Source organism: Triticum aestivum, chromosome 7A (assembly GCF_018294505.1).
Source record: "Triticum aestivum cultivar Chinese Spring chromosome 7A, IWGSC CS RefSeq v2.1, whole genome shotgun sequence".
Lineage (NCBI taxonomy): Eukaryota > Viridiplantae > Streptophyta > Magnoliopsida > Poales > Poaceae > Triticum > Triticum aestivum.
The window spans coordinates 719,464,273-719,484,922 of NC_057812.1; the positions used below are offsets into that span (position 1 = coordinate 719,464,273).

Sequence of the window (20,650 nt, forward strand, 5' to 3'; positions counted from 1 at the left end):
CAATCCTTCTGAAATCTTGAACCTTTTTTAATTCAAGAACTGTTTTGAAATTGTGAACACCTTTTTAGAATTTATTAATACTTTCTGAAATATAGAACTTTTGCAATGCACTTGGGCCAATCCAAGTTAGCATGCGATGGGGACAAGGGAGCTCGAAATGGGCCGAGTAACCACTTGCCGTGTCATGCTAATCATGTGTATGAAAGATGTCAATCATGTGTATGAAAAATGTTAATCATGTGTATGAAAAATGTTTGATGTATAAAAAAAAGTATGACATAACTGAAAAGAGTAAAAATGTTAATCATGTGTATGAAAAATGTTTTTGGCAATTTTTTTTAAAAAATACATTATATTTTCTAGAAAAAACATGTTTACAGAATGGGAAAAATTGCTCATGTAATCCAAAAAATGTTGAGTACATTAAAAAATGTACATCACACTTCCAAAAAAATCTTCACAAGATTTACAAATGTGTTTCTGACATTTTCAGAAAACAATTGTACAATCTCTAAAAATGTTTGCATAGTTCAAAAATTGTTTTCCGTCATTTGAAAAAGGTTTCAATATGCATTTGATAAATAATTAAAACTTATCAGAAAAATATATTAAATGTTTTTTGTAAAAATGTTAACATGTATTTGCACAAAAATGCTTTCATGTATAAAAAATCAAAAAACCCAAAAAATAAAAAAACCAAAAAAACCAAAAAGACCCAAGGAAGAAGCTGAGAAAACCAATGTATAAATAAGAAAAAAAGTTAAACCCTTCAAAAACAAATAAAACAGAAAATATAAAGAACAAAAGAGAAAACTGAAGGAAACCACAAAAATCCACAAAAAGCAAATAAAACCATAGAAAAAAACTAAAAAGGGGAAACCATACTGGAACGATCTAATGCAAGGACCATACGCGAAGGCATAGAACGACACTGCTAACAGGTCGTCCTGCGTCATTCACCCATAGGCGATTCTTATTAGGAATTGTTAGGGGCGAGACATAGCCCTGCTCAGCGAAGGAGTCCGAAATCACTAGTTGATGGTTACCTCTTTTTTTCGGGAAAGTTAAGGGTTATCTCTTGTAAGGGTCACTCTCACCTTCTCAGTGGCTAACAAGTGATACACTGCCTATGTGTCACTTGTTGCAACATGAGAGTTTCTTTTTTTTTCATAGATTTTTTTTATTTAAAACACATTATCTCTTAAACCATGCATCTAAATCTCGAATCATTTTCACCGTTGAATTTCCCGCGTCAAAATTATTAAAACTAGATCCTATGTTAATAGGTTTTTGATGAAGTTTTTCTCCACGAAAAATAGAAACCGGAAAAACAAGGGAAAAAACAAAATAACAAAAAATTGATAATTTTTTTAAAAAAATGGAAAAAATGACAGAAAAAAGGAAAAGAAAGACTCTGAAGCATGATTGTGAGTTTTTATTTATTTTATCTCTTTTTGAGAAGCACATTTTTGTTTCCTAAGAAGCAGAGCGGAATCAAATCCGTGCCTCCATAAGAAGCAGATACGTGCTCCTCATGAAATCTCATATACTTTTTTCCTTTCCGAGAAACACAACCGTGCCTCTCGTGGTGGATAATTTGGGCCTTCACGAGAACAAATATGTGTTTCTGGTGGAAGCACATATTTTTCCGATTTTTGAGAAGGACATTTGTGCCTCCCATGAAAGCAAATTTATGCCTCTATGAGAAGCAAATTGCGCTTCTCATGAAAGTACAGATCCCCCCCCCCCCTCTTATGAGAAGCATAGTTGTGTCTCTCTCGCGTAAGCAAATCTATGTCCTCACTAGAAGCAAATATGTGATTTTCGTGGAAGCATATTTTTTCCTTTCCCGAGATGCATAGCTATGCCTCTCGCGGAAGTAATTTGTGGCTTCACGAGAAGCATAGATGCACAAAAACTCTCCTTCCTGAGACACACAACTATCCTTCCCTGGAAGTAAACCTGTGCTTATTGTGAAAACTCATATTTTTATTTTTCGAGAAGCACAACTTTATTTTTTGCGGCAACAGATTTCTGCTTCTCGTGGAAGCATAAAAAGACGCGCAAACAAAATGTGTCACACTTTCTTCTGCAAATCTTACAGAAATGCAACCCCCCCCCCCCCCCCTAAAAGAACACCTAAAAAACAAAAACACATACATAAATTTGTTTTTTTTTTAAATCCAGCGGGAGGGCCCAACACGCAACATGTGGCAACGGTTGTACGCATCACTTAGAGCGCTCTGAGACCACCCCAAGTAATCCCTGAAGTCTAGGAGAGCAACTAATGAAGTAGTACTCCTTCGGAAGCCCTCGCAAGGGTCACCTGGCATGGGCTGAGAGTGGCGTGCTCTCAGCCGCCACCACGTGTCGTGCTCTAGATGCTTCCTCTGTTTTTTCCGCACGCGTTTTCAGCTTTTAGATGATTTTTTTGGTTTTTTGGCTTTCTCGTTTCTCATCTGTTTCTCTTAGGTTTTGGACAAAAATAATTCAAAATAAAAAAATAGACGAAAAAACGTGTTTTATTTTTTCCTTCCGTGAGAGGCATGGATTTGCTTCCTCGTGTCTCTCGAAAATGAAAGAATACATTCTTTTGCTTCCATGAGAGGCACAATCATGTCTCTCAAAAATGGAAAAACAAGTTTTTTTCCTTCTGTGAGAGGCACGGATTTGCTTTCACGAGAGGGACAGTTGTGCTTCTCAAAAACGAAAAAACACATCTTTTTTCTTTTCTCCTTCCATGAGAAGCATACATTTACTTCTCGTGGAGGCCAGTTTTGGTTCCGCAAGAGGCACAGTCGTGCCTCTTTCGGAAAGGGAAAAAAGTGCTCTCGGTTTGATTTTTTCGTCTGGTTTATTTATGAAAGAAAAGTTTATCAAAACCTATCAACATGAGGCCTAGTTTTGAAGATCTCGATGCGACGAATCCAACGATGAAAACGGTTCGATATTTGAGCGTACGGTTTAAAAGATAAAACTTTTTGAATAATCAGATCTACGAAAAAAGGAAAACTCCTATGATCGTCTACAGCAATTCTGACCCGTAAGAGCATCTCTAGCAGACCTCGCATCCCGCCCCGACCCGCAAAATAACCGCCAAAATGTGGGGCGGGGCGGGAAAACCTGCTCGATCAGACACCGCATTCGCGGCCGACCCGTAAAAGTTTTTGCGGGGCGCGGCAAAAGATCTCCCCTGACCTCTAGATTCACGGGCTAAGAGGACGACCCGAGCTCAGCCCCTATCCGCAGCGAGATTTGGCGGGAGGGACATTTCCGCACGGCCGTTCCCGCTCCCCCACCCTCCGCCACCATTGGCCTGCCACCTCACGCTCCGGTGCATCTTTCCCGGCCTCCTTCGCCGCCATGGATGACTCCCTACTGTCCCCTGTCACCGTCGAGGTCGCGCCCGCTCAATCCCCTCTGGCGGATCTCGTCGCCGGCCATGTTGGCCCCGCTGTCGCCCAAGGTACCGTCGCGCCTGCCCGCAAGCGGCAGGGAAACGTGGTCGTGGAGGGCGGGAATCCGGCTGCCCCCGCCGCGAAGGCCCGCGTTCCGGGTGCCAACGCCGCTTCGCGATCCCGGCCAACGGCGGAGAAGGTCGCCAAGGCCACCGGCATAAAGAGGAAGAGGATTCCGGCTACAAAGAAGTCGTCTCCTTCATCCACTCACTCTGCCCCGGAAGAGGTTCCCCGGCGATGCCGCTCAACGGTGCTGCTCCCACCGCAAGCGAGGTGTTTGACGAAATGCCGGAAGGTATGCGTCTTTGGTCATGGCAATTTTCTTTGCTTTTGGCCATTTGCGATAGCTCGTGACTTGTTGTCGTTCACTATAGCGATGGTTCGAACATGCAACTGTCGAGTTCGTGAACTTGTTGGACACCAACGCTGTTGACATCGATTAAGCCCCGTTCGCCGCATTCGACTACAATGAAACGGAGGGCAGCGTGGATGATCATGGTGGTGAGGAAGAAGTGGAGGAGATCGATGAGGTAGCGTATGAGCAATCGCAAACAAAAACTGGGAAAAGCCAGAGACCGAAGAACTACACGATCTTGGAAGATCAAATCCTGATCAGGGCATGGAGTGCGGTGTCTCTTGATGCATGCACGGGTACTTCTCAAACCGCCAAGAGGTATTGGCAAAGGATCGAAGATCAATACTTCCGCATGATGGCAAAGTATCCCAATAGGACTCCACGCACATTTCGGTCGCTTCAAGGGCGTTGGGACGTGATCAAGCCTATGTGCATCCATTGGGAAGCTTGCTTGGAGCAAGTACGCAATGCACCTCCAAGTGGAACCGTGGAATCCGACTATGTGAGTTTGTTTTGCCCTTGTTCAAGTTGTGCACATCATATTGCATCATTTCACTTTGTTCAAATTATGTAGGACAGAATTGCCCAACATAGATACAAAGAATTGGAAGCTTCGGAAGGCAAATTCTTCAAACTAGAGCATTGTTGGGACTTGCTCAAAGAGTGCGAGAAGTGGAAGTTGATCGAAAAAGAATCCCCACCGAAGAGAGGTTCACTTACAAACATGGATGAAGAAGAGGATGATGATGGCCCAAGAAATTTGAACAAGCCCGATGGCGACAAGAAGACTAAGGAGAAGATGAAGAGAGAGCATGAAGCATCGAGCTTGAGGGAGAAGATTGATGCCATGATGCAATCAAATGAGTTAATGTTGTTGAAGTCGTTGAAGATCAAGAAAGAATTGGTCAAGAAGAAGGCAAGGGAGAAGCAAGAAAAGTGGCAATTGCTCAAGAAAGAGGGGCTGTGCAAAGCGGCCATTGAGGAGAGAAGAGCACGTGCCGCTGAAAACAAAGCCATGTCCAAGTTGCTCGCCGAAGAGAACAAGATCATGACAATGAGCCACAATGACATAGACGACCTCACCAAAGAATGACATGATATGGCAACGAGAGAAATCTTGAAGAGGAGAATGGTTCCATAGGCTAGTGCGTGTTACAATGTCAGTGTCGGAGATGTTTTCTCTGCTCCATATGGTGCCAATGTCGATGATTTCGGTGCGGGAGTTGGAACAAGCGCCGGAGGTGGATTCGGTGGTGGCGATGAACTTCAAGATGGACTCGATGGCGCGGAGTGGATATCGACCAAGATGATGCCGGACGTGGCCAACACTTTTGCGTTTGTCCTACTAAACTAAAGCTTTTATTTGCGCGTAAACTGTGTTATGTTGTTCGAATTTGAACTTATTTGTCGGAACCGATGTCAAATTCAAGAATTGGGCGTCTTCGATTTGCAGGTTGACGCGGCGTTCCCAAACAGATCCCGCAAAAAGCCGATCCGCGAATATCCTTTTATACGGGTCCGTTTGGGGGTCTGCCTTTGTGGCAGTCCGTGCCGACCCGCAAAGCCTTTTTTCGCGAACTGCAAACGTGTTTTACGGGTCTGTGGGATGCGGGGTCCGCTAGAGATGCTCTAAAAAGCCCAAATTCACCTAAAAATTGGAGTACACGGGCCCAATTTGGACAGCAAACCCCTGCACCTATAGCTGGCCAAATGAGCCGTTTTTTTCGGGCCGGCCCGTGAGCACGCCGGCACGGCTCGCCTTGGGCCAGGCACGACACGGGCTAAACGGGCCAGGCCCGGCACACGTCACGCCCTGGGCCATGCCTGGGCCTGGAGGCTGGGAACGCGGGCCGGCACGGCACGGCCCGATTACGTTTTTTTATTTTTTATATACCTATATATGGTCCAACATGTAAAAATAGGCTAAAAAAGCTCAGTGCGTCAAATAACAGGCTGAAAATGTGCAGCCCACCATGCTAAACGGGCCAACGTGCCGGCCCGTTTACTAACTAGGCCGTGCCTGGGCCTGGGGGCGCAGCACACGGGCCGGCACGACACGTCCCTATAGTAATCGTGCCCTGGCGGGCCGTGCCGGGCCAGGCACGATTACGTGCCGGCCCGGCTCGTTTGGCCAGGTATACCTGCACCGGACACGAAAGAGGTCTAGTATTTGGCTAAAAAAAAAGAGGTCTAGTACCGGAATTCCTCTAGTACCATCCCAGACGAGGAGCAGAGCCACCGCAATCGAATCCCCTTCCTTCCTTCCGTCCCGCACGACGATGGAGCGCGTGAGAAGGGCTTCGCATGCCGGCTCCTGGTACACCAACAACGGTACCCCCTCCATCCTCCAGCTCCCACCCTGATCCCCCTACCCTTTTTTCAGTCTGCTGGATTCCGCCCGCCCCTCTCTTCCGGGGGAGAACGAGAGAGAGAGAGAGAAAGGTGGAATCTTTTCTGTGCGCTTGATCTGATTTCTCGGCCAGATTAGGGGGGTTTGGTGGGGCTTATCGGTGTCGGCAGAATTTCATACTAGAGTAGCGTTTATGGATTGGATTGGATCCGTGCGCCCTGTTAAGGTGGGGAAAGTGTGCGCTGTTGACTTCATTACCTGTAGCGTTCATGGTTTCTCCATCCTTGGTACCAAGATGGCGCAGCAGAGTGGCAGATTCTGCCGTAAATGCAGTTGTTTCTGATCAGATTCACGGGGTTCAGGTGGACTGTGTAGTTTGCAGAATCCAACTGCAAACATAGGAGCCAGCTGCAGTGTGCTCTGTAGGTGGTTGGATCTGAAGAACAATCTGCTGAGTGTGAATTTTGTGTGTGCTGCATATTCAAACTGTACTGCCATGACATCTTTTAGGACACCGCTGGCTTCGTCGTGTTGATTCTGTCCAAATGTGGACATACTTGACATATTTGATTCAGCTGGAACAGTTTGCGTTTTGTTGTAGTAAGGCGTGACGTTTTGCCGGTAATTCAGAAACATTTACTTTGTTTTGAGTTGAATCATCAGCTTCCAAACTTTAGATTTACTTCCAACCATTTTCAACAAGATATCCGTAATATGCACCTACTCTTGGCAAGATGTATATGACCATTAATTCCTCTTCTTTCTAGTTGTTATATCCTAAATGGCTAAATCATGTACTGCTCCATGTTCACAATTAGCCAGCAAGCTGGAAGAGGAACTTGATGGTTGGCTTTCGGCAGCTGCTCTCACGAAGTCACCTGATGTTAGGGCCGTAATTGCACCGTAAGTTGATGTTTATTGTATGGAGGTGGAATTCTGTTCACGACTGTTCTGTAATACCAATAAGCTTTACTTTCCTTGCAGCCATGCTGGCTATTCGTACTCAGGGCGATGTGCAGCTTATGCTTTTGGCAACATTGATCCAACTAACATGTGAGTTAAGCAATTTCGGGCTGTTGTTTCCTTTGCTAAAAACAAACAAATACTTTTCTCTCTGAATGTTTACAGTACTAATATTGCTATATACTACTGTATGATATTTACTTGTTAGCTTGTTTGTTGGTTTGACATGGCTAGATAAGTAGTAGAAAGCACCATTATATGCAGGCATAAGAACTATATGTAAACTGTATACTATGATGCACTTTTGTCCATTATAACCAAATATAATGCATAGTATACTTCTCAATAGTAAACTAAAAAAAATCCATAAAAGTGTTTTTTTTTTTTGCTTTCTAACAATTCTAAGCTAGAAACATTATAATGAACTCTTTAGAATTATAAAAGGTCACTAGAAAAGTAAGTCGACATAACATATTTACAAAAGATATCATACCTTACCTGATAAAGTAACACAAACTAATAAGTTAAACTAATTAATTCATCAGATTTTTACGCTGTACATTGTGCATAATTTAAAAGCATGGGTCCAACTATAAATCTAAACTGATGCTAACCACATCACTGGTAAGCTACTTTTGTTCTGCCAAACGTGTACCCTTAATATTCGTTATTCCCACCCTACATGCTACAAAGGACAATCTTCTAGTTCCATTGTTATAACTGGCTTCTTTCCTCACATTTTTTCCTTAATCCTGTTCAGTATCTAATTCCTAATTTTCTTCATGTGAATCAGTTCTCGGGTGTTTCTGCTCGGCCCATCTCATCACTACTATACTCCAAAATGTGCTCTGTCAAGAGCTACTGTTTATAGCACCCCGATTGGGGATTTACCAGTAGACCTGGAAGGTATCATGCTTGCAAAATTAAGATGCCTAAGTTATTTCTTTAATATTCATATCAACCTTTCCATGTGAATTTCTAATCTGGAAAAGTCCACTTTTCAACCCTAAACTTGGTCAAAAGCTCACTTTCTAATCTGGATTTGAACTTCAATTTGTTGTAACCGTCCAAACTTCAACCTCGATCCAATCAGGGGTGGTATCGAGCTGATGTGTCGCGACGTGTATGCCAGCCTGAATCTACCTCATTAGTAAAATCAGTGGGAAGAGCTGACAGGTTGAATTGCTGCCTGCCCTTCTCACTGGTTTTATCTGGGCCATCAACTCTCTCCCCCCCCTCCCCCCCCCTCCCCCCCACCCCCCCTGAAAATTTCGTCAAATAAAAGAAAACAAGTCGGCCCCACATATCATACACTTGTTCCCTGCTTTTTGTTAGATTTGTTACCTTAATAGTCACACAATGTTTGTATTTCATTGCTTGAGGATGTTCAGAAAATACTTTTCATACACTTTATATACGGCTAAACCTACCTTGAAAGAAGGCATGCAGCAGTGGCTGAACACTTTGCAATCTTATCCCCCTTCCGCTCCCTCCACTGTTCACCTTCATTGTACATACCATCCTATTTAAAAAATTATAATGACGCAATAGGGATCTTGCCTACATCTCTTCACGCAAAAAGAAAGAAGTCTGGTTCGCTTCTTGTGTGACCTGTTTGTAAGTTCAATCTCATTTATTTTACTGAGATGTACATTTTTTATCCATCCACTATCCCCCAAAACAAGTTTAGTCCTCGACTTAAATAGTACTAGACAACAGGATTACACAATCCCTCAACTTTTTAAACAAGGTAATTTTGGTCCCTTTCTCGACCAGAAGCGGTTTGATGGATGACATGGTAGTCGTTCCACACATTTGGTGGCACAGCAAACAATTCTTTTTGAAAGAAAAATTACAAGCAAAGAAAAATCAGGAAAAATAACAGAAAAAATGATAAATCATGAAAAATATTATTAATAAGTTACGAAAAATGAGAATGTTATGGATGGGAAAAACGTCAAGAATTTACGAAAAAGAAAAATCATAAATATTCTGAAAAACAAAGAAATTAGAGGGTACTCAAATAATTTCCTTGTTTTCCATGAATGCACCCAAAATCTGTTTTATTTCTATTTTTCAATTTTATCTCTTTGGATTCTCAGTCTAGACTCTAGAGTTGCATGTCGACCATGAGCTATCTGACATCTCTACCTGTTGGTAGATCTTAATAACACACTATGAGATCTCCTTTTCAATGAGATCATTCTGCCTTGCTTAGCTCTTTGTGAACTTTAGACATACATTCTTACATTACTGTTTTTCCAGTTATCGAGGAACTCAAAGCTACCGGAAAATTTGAATTTATGGACCTTAATGTCGATGAGGCTGAACATAGCATGGAAATGCATTTGCCTTACCTTTCTAAAGTATTTCAGGGGTAATTACTTTGTTGTTAAAGCTTGTATCCATCTTGTATTTCTTTTTGAATAAAATATGGATCCTACACTCATAATTCTTTTTCATGACCTGGCAGACATAATGTAAAAGTTGTACCTATCCTTGTTGGTGCTGTCAACTCCCAAAATGAAGCCATGTATGGGCAGTTGCTTGCAAAATATGTGGATGATCCAAAGAACTTTTTTTCTGTCTCCTCAGACTTTTGCCACTGGGGATCTCGGTAAGTGATTTAATGTCTGATTATTGTGATTTTTGTTTATTTTGCAACGAGATGTCAAGTGTGTCATTACTGCACATACCTCGTCGGTATAGAATAAGTGAACCTAATACAAGGCACATGCTAACCACATAATCTGCAGCTTAAGCAAATTTCCATAACCTTCCCGTGTTACCTTTTTTTAATGAAGCACATGTATTTCTTTAAAGCACGGCTATATTGCCGGCTACCAAACGAGCACATCATTCGATAGTCCTCTGCCCATAAGATATTGTCATCCAGGATAGCTCCGACATTAATTGTCTGTTGTCGCTGAAGCATGGGCCGGTTTATTACAATCCCATGGATGAAACATTACTCAATAAAGGAAGTAGATAATAGAAACTTTGCCCGTCGAAACAGAGTGTTCCCAGTTTGGAATGTTCATATTTGTGCGACCTGAGCTCTTGCTTCTGGTTTAGGTAATCTGTGGCAAATATTGCACTCCCCACTTCCTGCTGCCCAGCTAGCTGTATGGCGTATGAGACATGATCAATAGGTCCAGCTGTAGCAGATACATGATCTCCACTGCTGTCCTGGCCAGTTGCCCCCAGTCTCATCTACCAGAGTTTTGGAGGAAAGCACCATTGATCTTTGGTCATATGTTCTTCAGCAAAAGTAACTAAAAAATAGTATTTGGCGTATTTAGCGAACCAAAAAGCTCTTCCCATATAGAAATGCAGAATAGTTTGTGTGGAAGGTTTGGCTTGAAATTTGTTACTGAATCTAGGTCAAGACACGTGAACAATGAACTTATTTTAACGCAAAGTCGACGACTCAATAGTTCTCCAGAGAGAGAAAAAACTGCACAGCCTCAAGTGTGCCACAATTTATGATTTGAGTCTTCTGATCTGATGTATTTGCTGAAAGGTACTATTCTACATAGTAAAGGATGCCCTAATACAAGAATAGCCATTAACCCTGTTCTGCATATCAACTCTTACTAGATTCAACATGTGTCTGACATCCTGACTGTTTAACATATCATGTTTAGTTTAACTGCAAATGGTCTAGAGAGGGATCAATTTATATGTTATAAGTGCAAATTCAGATACAACATTGAGTATGTTCAAGATGAATTTGAATCCATGTCAGGAGACAGAATTTTCTTGATAGTGAAGGATTTGGTCACATTATCCACATACATTCAGGCCTATCATTTAAGCCCCTCACTGACCGAGTAAAATCTTATTGTATACTAGTATTCATGTTGTTGCAATGCTTGCGCAGTTGCGCTTACAGGTGTATAATCTTGTCTATCGATCACTTTCTCTTGTTTCACATAAATGCTCTGGCAATGTACCAGGACCAATCATGCTTTGGTTATGGTAAAATGGTCATGTATTGAACCAATCATGAGCTTTGAAGATCTCAGGGCCGGCTGGTTGATCCACCCACCATTCAAAACCATTTTATGAAAACATAACTATCACTTGCTATCTCCTCTTGTGATAAGCCCCTACGTCCCAAAATCCAAATAGTAGATCTATCTTCAGGGGATAGCTATGCACGCCACTTCTGTCCAAATGGCCACATCATTTACTGAAATTGAAGGTTCTAAAGGCTTTGGTTAGTCTCCTGTTCTATCTCTTCATTTTCTCCCTTTCTCCGCATAAATTCTCTAGGGTCCGCTGTGGCCTGATCGTGCTGACCGTTCCCTTCTGCTTGTGTTGCCTGACTTCTGCTGTCGACAATATTGACCTCCTTTCATTGTCTATGTCGATCTCCATTGCTTTCTCAATTATCACATGGCCTTAATCTGCCAAGGTTGAGTGGAGTAGAAGGCTTGAGTAGTTAGGCATCACGGAAAATTCTTATAAGGCTGGCTCGCCTGCATATGGAGCAGGCTGACATGGGTTGGATGGTGCAGGAAGGCGAAGACAGAATCCATTTGTTCGGACTTTTAGATGATGGTGGATTTTGCATACTTTGTACAGAAATTATGTACCTCGTTCTAGAGCATAGAAATATGTTCCGAGAGCCTGGATTAGGAAAGGCCGAAAGGTGTATGATTTGATTTGAAGGGTGAGTGCACTTGATATGTCACCTAGTGCACCAGGGTATTATATACCCCACATTCACTAAATTCTATACTCTTTCAGTTATGTTTGCTGCTGTCGCTTGGGCATCAGGTATGTAAATGATTGTGTCCATCTCGTCTCATTGCCACAACAGGTTTAGTTATACATACTATGACAAGAAGCATGGTGCCATTCACAAATCAATCGAGGCGTTGGACCGCTTGGGCATGGAGATCATAGAGACTGGTGACCCCGACGCGTTCAAACAGTATCTCGAGGAGTACGAGAACACCATATGTGGACGCCATCCCATCAGCGTCCTTCTTCATGTAAGTGCGCAATTAATTGATGATCTAACTAATATATATCCTTCCCTTTTAAGATTTACTTAATCCACTTTGTGCACATTCTATTGTGTTAGATGTTGAAACACTGCTCGACGAAGATTAAGGTCGGGTTTGTTCGCTATGAGCAGTCGAGCCAGTGCAAGAGCACGAGGGACAGCAGTGTCAGCTACGCATCTGCTGCGGCCAAGGTGGACAGTCCTGGAGAAGAAGGTAAAGATTGAGCAAAACGTGGTTTGCTGGGTACACCCTGGTGTAACGTGCTGTAGCATGGCTGTTGGCTTGCAATCACCGGAGCTTTCTGTCGAACTTTGTAATAATAGCAGGCTCTGGTTGAAGTCCCATAGTAGCTGCTCTGGCGGCACCAGGATTCTGTGAAACAAGAGAACAATATATTTCTGGATGTTCTTGTGTGTATCTTCCTAGTAAGCTCCAGCAAAAAGAAAACGTTCAAAACCATGATAAAGGTTCTACAAAATTCTGAAAATGTTTGATGGTCAAAACTGTTGCAGCAGCATCGTGCATCCTGCTTGCAGCAACAACGGTCAATCCTTGTAGTGTCTCGCGTCTTGCCTCTGCAGGAGTGGTGCTGGCCATTGCAGGAGTGGTGCCTCCCATAGCTATCGCTCCTTCCACACGTACGCACGGGCACGCCAACTCGCCTCCTACGCCGCCTGCCGGCCGGGGCGTAGCAACGCAACCATGAAGCTTCGTCCGGTCGTTGTGTGCCTTCTCCTCGTCGTGCTTCTCTTCGATGGTATATATACTATCCACTACCTCCTTGTTTCTTTTCCATATTCGTTTGCCAAACCTTCTTCTCTTCTACATGCACGTACGCACGCACGTGCTGACACACATGATCGATCTACTCTACATTGACAGCCGCTCGCGTGGAGGGTCGAGGCACACCCTCCGTCAAGGCCAAGGAGTCATCAAAGAACCAGCAGTGGACCAGCATGTTCGTCTTCGGCGACGACTTTGCCGACAACGGCAACCTCCCCAAGCTGCCGGGTGGTGAGCCCCAGTCTGATCTCTCGCGTCAGTGGAGCTACCCCTACGGCTCTTATATCAACTCTCGTGGCTCCGCCGCCGCCGTTCCAACCGGCCGCTTCTCCAACTACCGGATTCAGTCCGACTTTATCGGTAATTTATTTATTATTCTAGCATTAGTGATCTAATAAATGCTCTTATATTTCTTTACAGAGGAAGTACTTAGCAAGCTAGGTAGAATTTGTTTTAGATTATCACATGTATAATCCTACTTCTAAGCACGTCTAAATCTAAAACTAATAGAGCATATCTATCGCGTGGAACTTGCAGCAAGGATCTTGGGTCTCAATGCAGCCCCTCCGGCGTACATGCGCACGCTAGATCAATCTGTTGATCCAACCGGCATGACCTTCGCCTCTGATGGCGCCGGCGTGTTCCAGAAGAAGGTGCCAACTCTTGCCGCACAGGTTAAGTCTTTCACGAGGCTCATCAACAGCGGAATCATCTCGAAAGACCAGCTTCGCCACTCCGTCGCGCTTGTCGCCATCTCTGGCAATGATTACATGAGCGGCGCCGACGTCAAGAACTCCTTCTTGAGTAGCTTTGACGACGTAAGTAGCTAGTAGCTAGACTCATCACACGTACAAAATAAACACTAATAAACCACCCATCAATTAATATTATCGATCGCCACCTTACCAATTTAACTTTTCTCGCATGCATGCAGATCGACACTTACATTGGGAACGTGACGGCAGAGATTGTCAAGAACGTCGTGCAGCTGCAAAAGCTTGGTGTGAGAAAGGTGCTAGTCAACAACATGCATCCCATTGGTTGCACGCCTATGAGGACTAGTACAAACAACTACACCACATGTGACCTTCTCGCCAACTACGCCGCGTCCGTGCATAACAAAAATCTAAAGCAGTTGATGGGCAAAAAGAATAACGCGAATAACGCCTACATGCTGGACCTCTACACTGCCTTCACCGACATCATCAATCATGCCCCAGGTAAGTAGTGGCATATATCCATGCGTGAACGTTGTAAACTAAATCTGGTTTCTAGTGTATGAGAGCTTTGATTCAACACGTGTTGGGACTATTTATACATACATACAATTTTCATGTGCATGCAGGTGAAGGGTCGGATCAGTCCAACAAGTTCAACAACAACCTGGCCCCATGTTGCGAGGGTTTCTATGATACAGGCTTCTGTGGACAGCAGGACGATACGGGGGAGCCCCTCTACGAATTATGCGAAAATCCAGACCAGCTCTTCTACTGGGACGAGGTGCATCCGACACATGCTGGGTGGAAAGCCGTGATGAAGGCGCTAGAACAACCTTTGAAGGAGTTCCTAGATCGGGCCTATGTTCCATGATGCCTTGTAGTTTGAAGACTTTCTAGATTAATTGCTAGCTAGTTGGTGCAATTTCTTATAGGTTAGCTCTACACATATAGTATGAGTATTTGGGAAGAAGCTTGCGAGTTTTTCTTTCACTGCCTAACTTTTAGTTTACTACAAGTACTCTTTATGTATGAAACATGAACCGGCTAATGGTTTACTCCTGTTAGAAAGTTGGTCATGTGTGTGGTGAATCTAGTGTGCATGCATGTACTTGAGCTCGTGGGTAGTTACATGAAATGAGAAGAAAGGAACATCACTACTTGGACGAGTGCGCTGGCACTATGTCCAGAACATAGCAACCCCGTGAACCAACCTGTGGTTGGATGGTTAGAGGGACTGTGGTATCCTCAGCCCGCCAGGGTTCAAATCCTGGTGCTCGCATTTATTCCTGGATTTATTTCAGGATTTCCAGCGATGCGCATTCAATGGGAGCAGACGTTCCCGTCGACGACGAGACGCCTACGGTGACTTCGTAAATCTTTAGATGATATGCCGGCTCAGTCTTTCGGAGGCGCTCATAGGCGTAGGGTCTGCGTGTGTGTGTTCATAGGGGTGAGTGTATGCGCGTGTATATGAGCGCTGTGTCTGTACTGATATTCAAAAAAAAAACATAGCAACCCCGAGACTAGATGGCCCATGGGTGTCAAAGGACAATCCCATTACGCAAAGCAAAAGGGGCCGGATATTAATAGGCTATACCAGCCTGAAACATCAATGGTCGGATCTGACCTCTACTACTCTTCTCAGTCGGCAGTAAATTGTAAAGTAAAAATGCTCACCTGGATAGCCATTGCTCAGGCGCTAGGGTTATGGGATTAGGTTCATGTTCTTTTAGGGAAGGACATTCTGAGATTATGGGGTTCGTCGGCCCAACTGCAAGAATTTTATTAGCTAAACAAAAGGTTAGGTAACTCATGATCCGCGCCAAACTCGACATTTCAGATCCCAGTAGCCATGTCAATGCAATTAATTTAGAGCAAGGTGCTAACAATTGCCCCTTCTTCATCTGGATGGAGTGCCGCTGTTGCATAGGTACTTCTTCGCTCAACTCATGAGAAGCTGTGTCAACATTTAATTTGAACATGTCATGCTTTCTTGTGCCGTGGCTGCCAACAAGGACAGGAGGACCCGTCTCGTTTCGGGAGAAACACATCCTGATCCATCGTATCATATCTTGCTTGGTGTGTGAAGTTGACGGCAGGCGGGATGAGGTCGCATCTACAATGAATCACCTCTCCCTGCTCGATGGTGTGGTGTAACCTTAAGGCATAGCACCCCTCCTTGCTCTGATTTAAGAGCTAGCACAGCCATCGTTTCTTCATCAATTTGGAAGGCGCAATTCAAGCAGCTGTGTGTGAAACGTGAGGCTGGAAGCGCCTGCCAGAGCAGGGACGCGATGCGTGTTAATATAGGCCAGATGGGCGGCGTGGCAAAGATTACAATGAGGTTAGGGATAGGTTAGTTGTGGATTGATCTCCAAGTTAAGCTAACCATCAAGATCTAATCACAACAACCTAACCTATCCTAACTACAACACACACGCCACATATCTAGCCGGCACGGTTCATAACATACTGTGGCAAGGCATACAACAAGTACAATGATGTTTAACACTCCCCCTCAATCACAACTATCTAAGTTGAGATTGCGTCGAAAGACCTCCAGCTGCCGCAATGATAGTGGCTTAGTGAAGCCATCTGCTACTTGATCACCAGTAGGAACAAACTGAATATTCAAAAGCTTGTTAGCAACTCTTTCACTAACAAAGTGATAATCAATCTCAATGTGCTTTGTTCTAGCATGAAAGACAGGATTGGCAGAGAGTTAAGTAGCTCCAAGATTGTCACACCATAGTGAAGCGGCAGACAAATGGCGAATCCCCAACTCTGTCAGCATATTTTGAACCCAAATAATCTCAGCAGTGGCATTTGCTAAGGCCTTGTACTCAGCTTTTGTGCTTGATCTGGACACTGTGGCTTGCTTACGTGCACTCCAAGAAATCAGATTGCCACCAAAGAACACTGCAAAACCTCCAGTGGACCGCCGATAATCAAGAAAACCTGCCCAGTCTGCATCTGAAAAGGCACTAACAAGTGTGGAGTCAGACTTGGCAAGTTTGAGACCATGACTCTTGGTTGCCTGAAGGTACCGAAGAATTCTTTTGACTGTTGTCCAATGAGTACTAGTGGGTGCATGGAGAAACTGGCAAACTTTGTTGACTGAAAAACATATATCTGGCCTGGTTAAAGTCAAATATTGCAAAGCTCCCACCACACTTCTGTACCTGGTGGAGTCCTCAGCTCCAAGTGCCTCTCCATCATAGAGAGACAGCTTCTCTGAAGTAGACAAGGGAGTTGAAGAAGGTTTGCAACTTTTCATGCCAACGTGCTCAAGGATATCTTGTACATATTTTTCTTGGGACAGAACGATTCCACGAGCCACATGCTTCACCTCGATGCCAAGAAAAAAAATGAAGATTACCCAAATCCTTGAGAGCAAAGTCCATACGTAGATCCTGAAGAAGAGCATCAATTGCCCTAACGGAGGAGCTTGTGACAATAATATCATCAACATAAATAAGCATAAAAATGGTCACTCCATGCCGATGATAAAAAAACAGTGAGGTATCTCCCTTGAAAGCAGCAAAGCCAAGGGACTGTAACTTGGAGTACAGGCGATAGTACCAGGCTCTGGGTGCTTGTTTCAAACCATAGATTGCTTTGTCAAGCTTGCAGACACTGCGTGGTAAAGCTGAATTTTCATACTCAGGAGGCTGCCTCATAAACACCTCTTCTTTCAGAACACCATGCAAAAACGCGTTCTTTACATCTAGTTGTCGCATGCACCAGTTTCTAGATATTGCAACTGAGAGAATCAAATGAATAGTAGCAGCTTTTACCTTTTCTTAAAGCCGTTTGGCACAATTCCGTTTGGCACAACTGAGAGAATCAAATGAATAGTACAGGCGATATTGCAACTGAGAGAATCATAATCAATTCCGTACCTTTGCTTAAAGCCCTTTGGCACAAGACGTGCCTTGCACCTGTCAATAGTGCCATCAGACTTGCATTTTACCTTGTACACCCACTTGCAGTCGATCACATTTCTCCCTCTGACTGGTGGAACCAAGTGCCACGTCTTGTTCTCTATGAGTGCCAAAAATTCTTCATCCATAGCCTGTCTCCACTTGGAGTCAGCAAGAGCATCATGCAGATTCTTGGGTTCACCTGTGGCAGAAAAAGAGCCCCACCGAACACAACCATCTTTATATACCTTGGGCTTGGCAATGCCACTCTGTGACCGGGTATGTGATCGAGCAGGAGGCGGCGAGGCGGGTTGAGCTTGCTGGAATTGGAGGCGATTTTGCATGGAGGAGACCGCAAAGTCTGATGCAGAAAATCCCGAACCACCCTCTTGCAGCGACCCAGACTGATCCGGTGCGGCAGCCGATGGCGAACTGCCAAGTGGCAGTTCTGGAGCGGCCACGTCCCTCGAGGAAGATCGATCCGCGCCAGGATCCATGCGCCGCGTCTCATCAGGGTCAGGTGGGCCGCCCCCAGCCGGGGACAGCGTGGTGGTGCGCCTGGCGGGCCCACCAGAGGAGAGCGGGACAGGGCGCCCGCCTGGCAGCCTGTCAGTTGGCGCGGAGCCCGGCGAGGATCCGCCTGGTGCGCCTAGCCCACCAGAGGAGAGCGGGACTGGGCGCCCGCCTGGCCGCCTGGCTGTTGGCGCAGATCCCGGTGAGGATCCGCCTGCCGCTGCTGCGGACGCAGATCCCGGCGAGGATTCGCCTGGCGCAGCTGCTGGCGCGGATCCCGAGGCCGCCGGATCTTGTGTGGCCGAACCAGACTCCTCAGGGTGCTGCATAAAATTATGAGAATTTTCGCCAAAGTTTTTAATGTTTGGCTGTCCTGTTTCCTGCACACTTTCAGCTGGATCATGGGAGTTAGACAAGGACATATTAGCAGCAGTAAAATCAGCTCCCCCTTGAGCGAAAGAAGGAGATGGCAAGAGGTGAGAGGGTAGGAGGAGAAACTCTTTGTGAAGTTGAGCACCGGCATTTGAGTGGAGACTTGCAAAGGGAAAGACTTGCTCGTCAAAAATGACGTCACGTGACACATACACACGGCCAGAAGAGATATCAAGACATTTGTAACCTTTGTGAAGAGTATTGTACCCTAGAAAAACGCATTGCTTGGACCTAAATTCAAGCTTGTGCTTGTTAAAAGGGCGCAAGTTTGGCCAGACAGCACACCCAAAGATGCGGAGAAAAGAATAGTTGGGCTTGGTGCCAAAGAGTCGCTCTAATGGTGTTTGGTTCTTGATAACTCTGCTGGGAATACGGTTAATAAGATAGACCGCAGTGAGGAACGCCTCGTCCCAAAATTTAAGAGGCATAAAAGCATGAGCGAGTAGAGAGAGACCAACTTCTACAATGTGCCTATGTTTTCTTTCTGCGGAGCCGTTTTGCTGATGAGCATGTGGACAAGAAACGTGATGTGTGATGCCAATGCGTTCAAAAAATGAGCTTAACCGTTGGTACTCCCCACCCCAATCGGTTTGCATGGCAATGATTTTACGATCAAAGAGACGTTCAACATGAGCTTGGAAAAGAGGAAATTTCTCAAAGACATCAGATTTATTTTTGAGCAAATATATCCAACTAAACTTGCTAAAATCATCAATAAAACTGACATAGTATTTCTGTCTTCCTATAGAGACGGGTCCAGGACCCCAAACATCTGAAAAAATCAGCCCTAAAGGAGCTGTGGATTCACTAGTTGAACGAGAGTAAGGTAACTGATGGCTTTTGGCCATTTGACATGCATCACACACCAGAAGGTGGTCTTGTTTATTTGAAACAGGGAGATTGAAATCACGTAAAATCGTTTGAACTACCGGAAGGGCAGGGTGCCCTAGGCGCTTGTGCCACCGAGAGGTGGAAGGCTTGATGGCAGCAAGAACTTGGCGTGGGGGTGCACTCTGTCGTCCGGTCACGGGGAACAAGCCCCATCTACTCTTGTTTTGCAGAATTGTTCTCCGGGTAGCCTGATCCTTAACAAGAAAGAATTCAGGATGAAGCTCAATGAACACATCATTATCTCGCATAAGATTATAGGCAGAAAGAAGGCTTTGGTCGGCACTAGGAGCATGAAGAATGTTGTTGAGATGCAAGGAACCAGAGGGAGTAGATAATACTGAATGACCAATATGCTCTATGTCCATACCTTGCCCACTTGCCGTGTGAATTTGGTCGGTGCCGGTGTAGCGATCGCGGACAGCTAGCTTCTCCAACTCGCCGGTGACGTGATCTGTGGCTCCAGTGTCGAGATACCAATTGGTATCCACACCGTAGGAGTGGGCAAAGTTGGCGGAGTGTGAGTTGCCACCACTACCGCCACCGTCACCGCGCCCACCACCACCGCGTCCGCCACCACCGCTGCCTGCAGGGTTCCGTACATTGTTGTTGAAGCCTTTATCGTACCTCTTCCTGCAGCGCCACGCACCGTGGCCTTCCTCCTTGCAGATTTGACAGCGTTCACGGTCACCGCGATCACCGTTTTGCTGGCGCGGCGCACCACCGCCACCACCATGGTTGTTGTCGGAGTAGTTGGCGCGATCGCCGTAGCCACTGCCGCGGTCGCCGTAGCCACCGCGTCCACCACTCTAACCACCGCGTCCGCCGCCGTAGCCGCCACGACCACCCTTCGCAGCAAGGTTGGCGGAGTGGTGAGCGGAGAAGGCGTCATGCTGGGCAGTGATCCGGGCCTCCGCAGAGAGCAGCAGGGAGAAAAGCTCGCTGAGACCGATCGGCCGATCGGTGGCAGCGCGCGTGGAGATGGAGGTGATGAACCCGTTGTAGTCGGGTTCATGCATGAGGCCCTCGAGGATATGCGAGACGATGTCATCCTCCTCGAGGGGCTTTCCTGCGGCAGCGAGTTCATCTGCTAATCCCTTCATCTTCGTGAAGTAAGCAGAGGCGGAGAGATCGCCCTTGCGGGCATTGCCGATCGTCGAGCGGAGCTGGATTTGGCGTGCTCGGGACTGCGCGGAGAAGCTCTCGACCAGGGCTTGCCAGACGCCCGCGGCCGTGGTGTGATTGGAC

At 45.3% G+C, this 20,650-nt stretch overlaps 2 protein-coding genes across 2 annotated transcripts; both read left to right on the forward strand.

Annotated features, from left to right (window-relative positions):
- Positions 1-5,917: 5,917 nt before the first annotated feature.
- LOC123149679 (protein MEMO1) lies at positions 5,918-12,561 on the forward strand. The gene is made up of 8 exons (XM_044569386.1): positions 5,918-6,144; positions 6,982-7,066; positions 7,148-7,216; positions 7,920-8,032; positions 9,392-9,503; positions 9,600-9,743; positions 11,955-12,129; positions 12,222-12,561. The coding sequence occupies exons 1-8, from the start codon at positions 6,093-6,095 to the stop codon at positions 12,366-12,368; spliced, it is 897 nt and encodes a 298-aa protein (XP_044425321.1). The 5' UTR covers positions 5,918-6,092; the 3' UTR covers positions 12,369-12,561.
- Positions 12,562-12,846: 285 nt separating this feature from the next.
- On the forward strand, positions 12,847-14,673 carry LOC123149678 (GDSL esterase/lipase At3g09930-like). The gene is made up of 5 exons (XM_044569385.1): positions 12,847-12,901; positions 13,027-13,287; positions 13,465-13,745; positions 13,862-14,147; positions 14,273-14,673. The coding sequence occupies exons 1-5, from the start codon at positions 12,847-12,849 to the stop codon at positions 14,515-14,517; spliced, it is 1,128 nt and encodes a 375-aa protein (XP_044425320.1). The 3' UTR covers positions 14,518-14,673.
- Positions 14,674-20,650: the final 5,977 nt, after the last annotated feature.

Bases quoted from the DNA above. Each gene is read 5' to 3' on its own strand.
- LOC123149678 (XM_044569385.1), top strand. From the start codon at position 12,847: ATGAAGCTTCGTCCGGTCGTTGTGTGCCTTCTCCTCGTCGTGCTTCTC. The intron at 12,902-13,026 runs GTATATATACTA...CTACATTGACAG, and splicing joins CGTCGTGCTTCTCTTCGATG to CCGCTCGCGTGGAGGGTCGA. The intron at 14,148-14,272 runs GTAAGTAGTGGC...ATGTGCATGCAG, and splicing joins CATCATCAATCATGCCCCAG to GTGAAGGGTCGGATCAGTCC.
- LOC123149679 (XM_044569386.1), top strand. From the start codon at position 6,093: ATGGAGCGCGTGAGAAGGGCTTCGCATGCCGGCTCCTGGTACACCAAC. The intron at 7,217-7,919 runs GTGAGTTAAGCA...CATGTGAATCAG, and splicing joins AACATTGATCCAACTAACAT to TTCTCGGGTGTTTCTGCTCG. The intron at 12,130-12,221 runs GTAAGTGCGCAA...CTATTGTGTTAG, and splicing joins CCATCAGCGTCCTTCTTCAT to ATGTTGAAACACTGCTCGAC.